Here is a 13,174-nt window from a genome sequence, read left to right as displayed (position 1 = left end):
TCTCTCTCTATCTCGCTCTCTCCCTTACCTTCTCTCTCTCTCATACGTTTCTATCCTTTTTTCGGATCATGCGCTTATCTCGGTTCAATTTCTACCGTGCGCCATATAATATAATACGGATCGACACATGTATATGACACACACACCGTTTTATTCGTGACCGAGAATCTCCCTCCTTGTCCTTCTCTTGGCTTCCACGCACATTTTTCGAGACAGTTTCTTCAGTTTAGTATTATCCTGGCTATCGCGCGAGTCAGTCCGAAACTTTTTCTAATATCTTACTCGTGCGTTAATATTTATTCTGCGTTTATATTTAACGTATGCATATCTGTTAATATTACGTCTATTAAAGCCGAGTACTTCATGTCGCGACAGCTATGTGCGATTTACGTACAAACTTGGAACGCCGGGATTGGATGACGTCTTAACGGAAACGGAAATTGAGATATTTCGTGCTCGCGGCCATTTGCAGTGTGTCGCGAGTCGTGAGCAGTCGTTGGCGTCGGGACGTCCGCGTACTTGTGTGAATCTAATCCGTTTAATAATCTATCGTCGCTAAATAAGTGTCGGGGGTGTCGAGAAAACAATCGGACGATTGTCGTATTGTGCGTAAATGTATCGGGGCTTTAATATTTGCGTCGTATCGAAGTATGCGGCATCGCGGCGATCGCTCCGTATTTTCTTCCGTGTTTGTCGTCAAGGCCAAATCCCGCGCAGAGACGATTGAACGCCGAAAAGTGAGAGTAAGTACCGACAAACACACGCGATCGAGATTATTTCGTCTTTTCGTCGGGTGTGTGTAATTGTTTTGCTTCGAACATTGCGACATAGCGTCGAGAAAAAAGTATTCCGGTCTTTAAAGTACATCGATACGGGTCTTTAATTCGATCGAATCGAGAACTATTTCGACATCTCATTTATATATTCATTAAATTTCCTTAGACGAATATCGTATTCGCGTGATAACAATTGATTTATTTGTCTGCCTCTCGAGTTTGTTATGGTACATATTTTGCGCGCCAGTTTTACACGACAATTTTACGCATCAGTTTTACATTCGCGTGAAGTTGCTGCGTCTTGAAGCATACACCGCGTTATACCTATGTATATATCGAGTGACTAGAGAAGCGTCGGTACCGAACAAAGCGGCCGGATAGAGAATAACACGTTCGCGGAGGAGATATGTAGTACAAATTCGTCGATTCAAGGATAATGTTCGATCTCGCGCGTACGACACAGTGTGGACGACGCGACGTGCGTGGGATAGAGGAAGGTTATGGAACGAGAAAGTAGGTGTAGGTACGCACAGTGTATAAGGTGCACGAGTTAAAGAGCGGTGGAAAGGAAGGGGGAATCGCGGCGCGTTCGGTGTTCGGGCGCTTTCGGTAGTTGGCCGAAGTCTCACGAAGCGCGCTGCAAGTAAGTGCGCGGCAGACGGTCTTCGCGCGTCGAGCTCTCCGGTTGTGCACGTACGCACCTCTCTCAGTCTCGGTTGTACGAGTCGACGATTTTCGAATTCGGATTAACGGATTAACGGATTCACGGATTCGATCGCGGACACCTCCCCCGCGCGTTTTCGCGACACCCGTTCGTCCGCGTCGATAAATCACGCACACTGCTGCGTTCGAGTTTTTTTGTGTTCATTCGCGGTTGTTCGCGGAGTTGACGCCTGAAGTTCGCGACTGAAAAAAATCAGTTTCCGAGTGTTTCTCTTTTTTGTGATGTGCCTGAAGCCAGCTACCAGCCGCTGCAGGATGACGACGATCACCACCACCGTCTGGGCCTGTGTCTTCGCCGTGCTGTGTGCGACGTTCGTTAAAGGTGCGGGAAATACGTTACATAAGTTACACACAGTGAAATCTCGTTATGACGAATACCGTAATTTGAATGCACAACGTCGATCAACGACGATGGCGCTCTTATCGGTGTGTATATCTCTGACGAAATCGTGATACTGTAGACTTCATTCGATTTGGAATTCGTTATAATGAGATTTTATTGGGACTTTACATATTTGTATATGTGTTTCGTAATGCGCATTTTTTGACGCACAATCTCGATTTATGAGCGTCAGCAAAATGTGCGACGACGCGAAATATGAAATATAATTACTGGCGGGAAAATGCGAATGCTTTGTCGGCATGCTTCTCTCGCGAATATCGTCATCGACGAGATTATCCAACGTGTTGCGGAAGCCGGAATGAGATTTGATGATTTTCTGAATGCGTCCGTTTCTCGAGCGAAACGAATTCGGGACGTGGGTAATGGCGTGTTCTAAATGTAACATTAACAATAATTAAAATATTCTTACATATATAGATTGTTAAAATATTTACAACAAAATTTAAAAATTTTTCACGACGTCTATTTCACTCAACATATCCGTGCAACTTTATATAATATCACTGGTAATATCGCTCAAATAATTCGTTTAAAAAATTCAATTGCATCAAAAACGAGAGAAAGAAACAAGTTATTTTACTTTATGTGTAAATATAATTTTCCACAGTTGCCTGCTTTTTATATATAAACTCGATATTTTTCGTAGAAAACTTTTTACGTATAGCTTAATACGAAAAAACGAGTTTTTTTTATCACACTATAAGTGACTTTAATAACCAATAAGTTATCGTAAAATTATATATATATATATATATATTCTTGAACATATCGTATTTTAAGTTAAATAGACGAATATATAGATTATCAAATTTCTCAAATGTGATTAAAACTCGCGAAGATGGGCATCGCGGTAACCATTTCGTCTTCGAGAAATCCGAAATATATTGATTGCTCTTAATATTATGTAATAACATATAATTGTATGGTGTATAACATACATTTTACAGTTAAATTTTAATTATTATATGATATTAGAAACAAGCAGCATATACTATTTTGAACTTGTTATCATCTTATTAATATCTCTATTGTTTTTTTATTGAATTTAGAAGAATTGTGTTTTTAACGAGATTTTTTATTAGAAAAATGAATCAGAGAGAAAATATTGAAATCTCTTTCAATGTGCAGTGTTGAAAGGATTAAAGAAAAAAAGAATTTTATTCGCGAAAAATGTAGGTCTCGATACAAAGTAGGATTTATTGTTATTAATTTATATTAATTCCGAAGCGTTACATTTCGCAGTGGCTAATAAATTCGCGATACGGAAGTGTTTCTGATTTAGTGAAAACGGATATATATATAATACGGTAAATTATATTAACGTCATCACTTCCGATTTGCCTCATTATATTTACATGAAGCTTCCTTTTAGTGTAGAATGAAGATTTATGATGTTTTAAGCCGGGCAAGTAATATATTGTCTTTTGGAAAAATTGTTAAGTGGCGCGCACATCTTCTAATTAGAAGTAGGTTTATGGTAGATTATTTCTTCCGGAAGTGGAGCCCTGCCCCCATAGGGGGAGGAAGGGCGAAACCTGTGTCCACACATATACATACTTTGGAAGACGAAGAGTGAACTTCTTTTCGTCTTGCAAAGTACATGCGTGAACGCAGTGGGTTCCACCTCCCTACGGGAAGCCCACTTCCGGAAAATATAATCTAATTCAAATCTATTTCTGATTTAAAACTAATGATTTAAAAAAGTGGTTTTTGCGGCGAGATGTAGAGGGGTGGAGAGGAACTCAAAAGACAAAATATTCTTAAACGCGAAAACGTCACTTGACAATTTTTTCCGAAGACAACACATTATTTGCCCGGCTTGAAAATATCATACATCTTAATTGTAGACTAAAAAGAAGCTTATTCATGTAAATTTTGAAGCAAATCAGAAGTGGTGACGATAATATATATGTATATACATATATATAAATTTACCATATGTATATACATCAATTGATTTACTCGTTTGCATCCGTAAGATTTTTATTGGCACGGAATCTATATATAAATCCTAATTTTTATTTAATTAAAAAACATGCATTTATAAAAAATTTGTTACATCATAAATCTACATTTTGCGATTCATGAATTTGAAGAGCTAACGTATTAAACCGTCACGTTAAACGTGTGGATTTTTTAACCATTCTGCATTTTATATATTTTAATATTTTGATATTAAATTACTTACAATTATATTTTATATGAAATAGTGAATTAAATGATAGCTGATTATTTGCAAGGAAGCGTCAGCCGGATAAACAATTAATATCACATACAATTGAAGAAAATATATCTCATTATCTGCAAATAACTTATAGCAATCAATTAAGGCTTCGAACCGAGATGATTGATTATTTTGCAATTATCGCAACAGTTTTATTTAGGGACGAGGACGTGAAAACATTAGAAACATTATTTTTCGCAAACGAGATTAATTCTTAATCGAACGATAATTTTTTACAGTAATTTTCGATAAAAATAGAATGTAAATTTTATTTGATTGATGCACACACACACACACACACACATAGATATACTTTAATTATTATAATAACTTCTCTCTCTCTTCTTCTCCTTTGTAGATAACATTTACATTAATTGTGTAACGGGTGCTCAGATTACGTAGGGGAATTTGGACTAATTAGGGCACCGCCCTGTTTCATAATGTAACCCACATTCTTCCACACTTAGCGTTGTAAGATAACCGAGTGGGCAATGACATTACGCTTACTTAACCATTACTGACATCAGCGCTTTTAATTTAATATTTTTTTCACATATCGAATTTAAAACATCGTTAAAGCAACTAAAATTATACCATGCCTTGCATAACTTTTAATTTATATAGTCTTTATTTTATGTAATCTTTACGTTCGATTATTTTATATATTTTCTCTCTTTCTCTAAAAATGCATTATTTTTCGTATATATAATCGATAAATATTTAACTATCAATATAAAATACATCAATGCCCCTCCTCCTTCAAATTGTATGCGAACGCGAATCATGCGAATTGTTGCTATATAATTAGTATCATTGAAAAATGATAGCATGAATATATGAAATGATAATAATTTATTCTACTAATATCAAGAACTACTCATCGATCGAACAAGTGGTAGAAATTATGTTGACCTAAAATTTCTAGTTTATTCAGCTGATCTATTTTGCGTAAAAGAATCATAATCTAATTGTAGAAACTAAATATATGGCTATTAAGTAGTTCGCTTTCTGTTTTGACAAGTGCACGATTCGAACGTCTAATGCGATAAAACATACTTTGTCTTTCCTCTTCGCGCTCCGAATAATATCTGATAAGATTACTTAAAGAGCGCATATCACGTCGTAGAGTTTGTGAAAGGTTTGCCACATTTTAGTCGGTGAAAAATACTCAACGCAAAGAAATGATATTTTCGGTAAAATCTGGAATCGACTACTACTCTATAACTTCGTGGCGGTTCGGTTTACAAAACAAACTCGGAACTCGTCCGCGTTCGGTCACAATCGCGAACATCCGAAGGCAGACCAAATTTTCAAATATACTCACTCGGCAGAGGTAGAGAGAGAGAAAGAGAGAACTGGCAGACTATCGTTCTTTCGTATTTATCCATCCAGAGGTACGGTTTTATCAACAACCGTGCGCGTATCAAGTATCGAATTTAAATCCTCAGTCATTCACTTCCTCTTCGCTTCGAACAATATCATCCCAGTATCACTCTCTTTTTTTCTCTACCCTTCTCTCTCCCATCTCTTTTTGTTCTACTTCGAAATCCCTTCCCGCTGTGTTTGTACATAAATATTCTCCCTCGGCCAAACAAGTATTTTTTACTGGCTTTCGAAAATCTCCCTCCACCTTTTGTAATATTTTTGCAGCCTCTGTGGTGGCCGATAGTCTTTCGCGTAAATACAAAATACGCGTGTCGACATAATGGTTTGCAAAGAAGACCAGGCAACAAGGAAAATAAATTTTTTTCCGAGAGCTTTTTTTGAACATTAATGCTTTATACCCTACACAGCAAGAAATACAATTATTTTTCAATAGATGCTAACAAAACAACAAAATTTTGAAAAGAAAGAGAGTAATAGGTTTGCGGTTTTTAAAATAAAAAATATGTATGTTTGTTACGTAATTGCCCGAAGATATTAGTTTGAGATTTAAAATTTATTTTTTATTATAAATTAATGAGATATTTTTATACGTCAGAATTCTATTTTTTGTCAAAAAAATAACCACGATCTTTAAGTAATTTTCTATAGAGTAAAAAATATTTCTATTAATTCAGTTTTTATCTTCGCTGGATCATTGTGACATTATCATTGATGCATACTTGCACATATAAATGCACGTACCTATACGTTGTATTTACGATCAAAGTTAAAGCATATCAACAACTGACATTTATCGACCGACTGACTCATTCTGTTCTGGGAATTAGGTTATAACATGCATGACCAAATCATAATAATTCGTCGTTAAGTACATGACGTCACTTGCCACAAGTGCTTATAAAATATAAAATTACGTCTCTTCTCCCGTGACGAATATGTCTACGCGCGTGAAATAGATCTTGCCCGACGCGATTCCGCAGAAATGCAAGATGTGTCAACGAATTTACTTGGAATGCATCTTACATTTTAATTGCAAGTATATTGCATGGCACACGCTGAGAATTTGCAATTGCATCAGATTTACATCGACCTTTCATTGCAAATCAAGGCGAACACGAATTTAATCGGCGTTAAGCAAAAAGCGAATTTGTGCAAATGTGACCTTAAACTTTCCAAGGCGTACTTCAGAATATTTTATGATGACACGCACGCAATGTCGATATATGTATATACACGTGGCATTTTTATACGTCACGTTATTTCTACCGAAATATGTATTATATGTATCATGTATCGATCGCCGCGATACACGTGTTCAAAATTATATTAATAAATTTTTTACAAATTTTTTTACAAATTTATATATTTCGGATGTTTTTATTCTGTATTATTTTAATCGCCAAATTTGAAAACAAATATTTTAAAACGAATTAATTTATCGCACATTACGGTATTAATATATAATACGTTTGAGTAGCTGTTTAAGTTTAAACAATAAAAAATTTATATATATATTAAAAATATATTAAAAATGATAAAATTTTCGTATTAACATAATAAATTAAATAGTAGTCTGTGCATAAAAATTATATGTAACGCAATTCTTTGCAATACTTTGCAATATTCATATTACACATAAGCAGCAAATATAATGTTAGGCTGTTGTTCGTATAACCTAGATTGATAAATGCCAGCTATTGGATTCGTCTTATATACCTGTGCCACGACAATCGGATTTGTTTCGCGCCGCTTTATGTACAACACATGAGGAATATAATTTTATAAATAGATTTAATTAAATAGAGAAAGAGATTAACGGGATACTTTAAATAAAGGATTTACCGTTTTATATGATAATCGAATTTAGATAATACAACGGATCAAAAAATTGAATATCAAATCGAAATAGTGCTAAATTTATCAGCCATGAAGCGAAATATTTCGATTCATAATGATATTATTAACTCAATCTAAAAATAACTCTAATCTATTGGTAAAATATTTCAGTCGTGTTCTTAATTTGCACCAAAGTTCGAGTTTTTATTTAACATTTAACCGCGACTAATCATTTATCTTTTAATCATTTTCATTAATCAAGAGGAAAAATATATCTTTGAAACAATTATTCCAAAAATGTTTGAGAAATGATTGATCAAATCAAACAAAATTTACATTCTATTTTTATCGAAAATTACAAAAAATTATTGTTCGATTAAGAATTAATCTCGTTTGCGAAAAATAATGTACCGAATGTTTCGACGTCCTCATCCGTAAATAAAACGGCTGCGATAATTACAAAATAATTAGCATCTCGGTTTAAAGCCTTAATTGATTGTGACAAGTTATTCACAAATAATGAGATATATTTTCTTCAATTGTGTGTATATATACATATATGCATATTTTCTAGATTTATATATAGTAAATTTATTTACATTTTATCACATATCTACATACATGTTGTATGAATGTGATTTATTGACCGTATAGAAGAAATATTTTTGTTGAGAGTAATAAAAAATGAAGGCATAGGCATATGGTTGTTCAAATCGAGACACATTATTCTGCAGATTCTAGTGTTCTATGTACAAAACGATTCTAAGAACCGTATAAATGCTGGGAATGAATAATACTTTGACGCATAGTTTTGTAATACATGCCATTAATGACGCATGCAGACGTTAATTATTATCAATTATTATCTATTATTAGTACTTATTATCATGAGATCTATCTATCTACAATGAGTATCATGGGAAAGATATATTGTACAAAAAACTCAGTATTTTATAATAATATTAGAGACTTTATATTTTATTTTGTATATATAACGCGAACAATATTTTTCTTGTCTTTATTTAATAAAGAAATTAAACAATAAGACATAACTTACATAATAAAATCCTTTTAATACACAGTTAATATATACAATACAAATTATAAAGTTATTATGAGACAAAATATAAATTAAATTAGATTAAAAAATAGTTCTATTTCATAATTTAAATAATATTCAAAGAAATATTTAATAATTATGCAATCTTTTATTCTCTTTGAGTAATATTGAATTATACAAATATATTATTGAAAATATAAAATAAAGAATGATATAATTACATAGTATTGATATTGGTACGCTTGCACTCACACAGTGTCAAACACTGGCATACTTTCAGTGCGTTGAGTGCAAACGTACGCGAGGAGCGGCCATTCACTTATACCGGTTTCTTTACTAGTTAATTTGAAGTCAATATTTTTGTAGGAGATATATATATATATAACGACAAGTGATTATTTATCGCAATTTTTTTTGTTTTAATAATCGACTTAAAATTAAGTTAAAATTGCGATTTGATTATTTATTAATATTGAAATTTAATTTAAAGTTTTTTCTTTTTTATTTTTAACTAATGTACTGTTGAGAGAGAGAGAGAAAGAAGAGCAAATACGATCTTTTGGTTCGGTCAAATATTTTTCATTGAAATAATAGTGGTGGTTTTTAGTTTATTATTAGTTTTGGTTTAGTTTGGAAATATACAACAATAGCTTTTGACCGCGTGATATTTATTATGTTTTACCTTTTTCGTCTCGTTCGTGAAGCAGGTCAAATAACAAACGATTGTAGTCGACGAGGTTAGGTATAAATCTAAGCAAGTCGGACGAATGCGTTGGTTCGGAAGGTGAAACGCTCTGTCATGAGAAAAGTTACGCAGCAGGTGCTTTCTAACTTTATTGACGTGTTCACCGCATAGACCCTCTCCACACACACATACATACATGTATTATTACACACACGTGTGTACGCATGTATGCACATTCACGCAAGCAGGTTTTATTTCGCAGAACAGGTTTGGTGACTATTTTAGACAGCACCTTTGTCGCTTGAACTTCTTAAATTACGTCCAATGAATTGAAGGTTTTTTTATTTTCTAACTTCTTTTGTTTGCTCTCGACCGGCAATTCGCTTTGGTATTTCCAGCGGGTGGCGGACGTAAGCAATTAAATCGAAACGTTTGTGACGTAACTCGAATATATGTATGTATATTGCGTTCACCATAGAGATTTCTCTCGGGGGTTCTACCGAAACTTTCCACCCTTATGCTTATTTTGAGGCAAACTGAAACTGCAACTATATGACGAGATCTCTTATTCTAATAGGTATTATTGCCTATATAGCAAGTTGTGCCGTTACGCGGATTCTCTTGAGACTACGTAGCTTCTCAACTTTACCATTTCACTTATAAAAACTTGTTGAATATAATTTCTTCCATTTAAAGCGTGTATGTGCGTGTGTGCATGCGCGCACGTATCATAAATTTCAGATTTTTCTTGTTTCAAGATTCTAACTATAACTTAAACATTAACATTGAATTAATATTAAAATAATAATTCTAATTTAATTATCCTCTTTTTGCAATTTTGTCTAAAATTTAATATTATTTAATATTTATTGGTGCACATTTTTTATTTAATTATATTTTAATATCGTAATTATGCATTTCTATAATCTAGATTTTTTTATTCTTTTGAAAATCTTAAAACTGCAAGTGTACTTTTTTTTATTTCTCTCGCCTGACACTTGTAGGTACGTCAACAGAAATAGAATTCATCTCGATATTTAATATTTGAAAACTCGGTAAGTAGGATAACAGCATTTCGCAATCATATTAATGATAGAGTAAAAGCTGTATATCATTATTGGCAAATAAATTAGTTGCGCCGAGAAATGCATTTTTAAAGCATTTATAATCTTTGCAAATGTACCGTTGTATATACTGCGAGCATAACTATAATATAGATATATAAATATGCATACATTATACACACAGTCGCATAGATTCATGTGCATATAACTGAGCTCGTAATATCTATGTGCATCTGCATGCTGCATGCGCAACGGATTACGTGTGCATCGATACCGCGTATTTATACCATGACATCCGCGCAACAACATTTTCTAATGCGTTACCGGAGCTTTGAGACTAGCTGCGAAAACACGCACTATCGCGTTATGTGTTCGACCGCTTACAGAGGAATTTATACACGATGATATGCCGACTATGCAAATTTCCATTTATTAGGAAACCGATTCGGATTCTTCGATGTTCTCTTTTAAAAATTGTGATTAAATGTGAAACGTAGCCTATAATATAAATTAATTATTTATTTAATTCGGAGAAATTGATGTAATATATACAGAGTTTTCGAAAAAGATATTTAACATTATCCTCGAATATTAAGCAGAATATCAAATTTATGAAATTTTCTTCGCGAACATAAATATTTTCTTAATTGCTAATTTAGAACTTTTAGCTTTTAAAAAGAAAAAGAATTACATATACTGATGGGATGGGATACATACATTGATTTGTAGTTTGGAACACGAGAGAAATTAGTATGAGAAAAAAAAACGAACTTGATCGATTCATGAATTGTCTCATTGTCAGCGAAAAGCTCAAAGATATAGCTGCTCTTACAGCAGCTGGAGAAATAAGTCCGGCAATTCGGTTATGCGATATGCGAGTCTTCACTAATCAACGGGCACTTGCGTAGGGCTTAATTGTACGTAGTCGAGCAGATGAAAGGAGGATATTGACCCGGCCTAAAGAGCACATGGTCACGGAAAGGGACCTCGTAAAGAGCAGCGCACGCGAGCCAACCGAACGCTCTCGTTCGCGCGACTTTCCCTCTGCCATGATTACGCAACAGCATTTGTTGCACGCGCATCAGCGTGTTGCCAGCGTATTTTTCCGCCGTGAGACGATGAACATTTCATGTTCTCCTCTTTTATTTCCTTTTTTTTAAACGGTTATTATAACAAGAAATTGTAATCTCTTAGAACGCAAGATTTACGCGAACTTGATAATATTTTTTAAATTAATATTATACTTTTAACATTTCATATTTGATAATTACCATGTAATTATTTAATGCTATGTAACCATTTAATTTAGGGTAATTTCTTTATATATGAGCGATGTGTAATGTATTTTTTTTTTTAAAGAATCAAGTGCAAGAAATATTAACCTTATATATCTTGTTTTTCTTTCGCATATCGTATATTCAGCTAATATTATCTGCTGATTTCTCAGGTGCGAGCTAATTAAGTCGCATCTGGCATGATTTGTCGCTTGTCGCAGTCAGCAGTTCGCTTCGATATATCGCGGATAATAATCGCGTGTCTCGTTAGAGCGTATGCTTCGCGAGGGGGATTTGAGTCAATTACACTCTCGTCGAGGTTTTTGCAATTAGGCGTTGACGCGACGTTTTCGATGGCGCGAGCATCATTTGGAAGCGGGCAAACAGCCAAGATTCTATCGAATATTTTATTAATTTTATTTTACAGAGGTTTTAACGACACTTTCATACTTTTCATGTTTTTTATACTTTATTGATTCATAGTAATTACATCTGCCTGCATGTATTGTCCAATATAAATTTTCACTTTTTTAACAATAAGTAATAAACGTAAAGTAAAAGAAAAAATCTATATAGTTATTTATAAAATTAATAACATTATATTTAAATATAAATATATCTCTAGTATCTGAAATTGCTCGTCCCTAAATAAAACTGCTGCGATAATTATAAAATAATCAACATCTCCGTTCAAAGCCTTAATTGATTGCGACAAGTTATTCGCAGATAATGAGATATATTTTCTTCAATTGTATGTGATATTAATTGTTTATCCGGCTGACGCTTCCTTGCAAATAATCGGCTGTCGTTTCACATTCATTAATATTTTATATAAAATATAATTATAGGTAATTTAATATCAAAATATTAAAGTACATAAAATGCAGAATGCTTAAAAAATCCACACGTTTAACACGTCGATTTAATACGTTAGCTCTTCAAATTCATGAATCGCAAAATCATAAAATGTAGATCTATGATGTAACAAATTTTTTATAAATGCATGTTTTTTAATCAAATAAAAACTAGGATTTATATATAGATTCTATGTCAATAAAAATTTTACGGATGCAAACGAGCAAATTAATTGATATATACTTATTTTCTCTTTTTTTATCTAAAAATATTAATTTTTAATTATTTTATTATAAAATAATATTCTAATTTTTAATTCAGACACATTAAAAAGTACGTGATTATTTTGATTTTTGATTTTTCGGTGCACATTTTAATGATACTGGTATGTTAATGTCATACCGTTGAATTATGTTTTTGTGTAGTTCACGTACGTATCAAGCGTATCATAAAAGAAACGAGCCACGAATGTGCTTGATATAGGAGATCTGTTCTAAATTCGGGGATATCCGGTTTCATTCGGTCGATAGCGAAAATATATCGCGAGATAAACATCGCCGTTATATCATCTGAATTGCAAATGCAATTTGGAAGAGGCATCTCCTTTTTACCGCCGTATAGGTGTTCACCGATCGAACGCGTGAACATTTCGAGCACCTCGCCAACTTACTACGCTACGCTCTTCGTATTTCAATATCGAGGAGTCTACTAGATTTTAAAATATTGCCTGCATTCCGATGAATTATTTTTTGGTCGTCAAACATTCGGACGTAACATGCAAATTCCACATGATAAACAATTTAATATCATCTATAAAAATAAAATTTTCTGTACGTTAGAGAATAACGTGTAATATATTGATAAATATATAATAATTCTTTATAAAAG

At 33.3% G+C, this 13,174-nt stretch overlaps 1 protein-coding gene and 1 long non-coding RNA gene across 8 annotated transcripts in view; one reads left to right on the top strand and one right to left on the bottom strand.

Annotated features, from left to right (window-relative positions):
• The window catches only part of LOC145938777 (uncharacterized), a 431,555-nt gene that overhangs the window by 160,332 nt on the left and 258,049 nt on the right, over positions 1-13,174 (bottom strand). The gene's annotated exons all lie outside the window — the stretch shown is intronic.
• The window catches only part of Fas3 (fasciclin 3), a 301,339-nt gene continuing 288,627 nt past the window's right edge, over positions 463-13,174 (top strand). For 3 of the 7 annotated variants that reach the window (XM_083042522.1, XM_083042523.1, XM_083042521.1), the window contains exon 1: positions 463-1,821. In XM_083042522.1, coding sequence (XP_082898648.1) covers positions 1,722-1,821 — 100 coding nt within the window. In that variant the 5' untranslated portion in view covers positions 463-1,721. The remainder of the gene's footprint in view (positions 1,822-13,174) is intronic. The other 4 variants (XM_083042524.1, XM_083042526.1, XM_083042525.1 and 1 more) reach the window with 3 other exon arrangements.

The sequence above is a fragment of the Prenolepis imparis genome, unplaced genomic scaffold (genome assembly GCF_030444845.1).
Source record: "Prenolepis imparis isolate NDT839.2.m4 unplaced genomic scaffold, iyPreImpa1.0 SCAF_7, whole genome shotgun sequence".
Taxonomy (NCBI): domain Eukaryota; kingdom Metazoa; phylum Arthropoda; class Insecta; order Hymenoptera; family Formicidae; genus Prenolepis; species Prenolepis imparis.
Note: the sequence above shows the minus strand (reverse complement) of the source record. Positions and strands in the feature narration are given on the sequence as shown.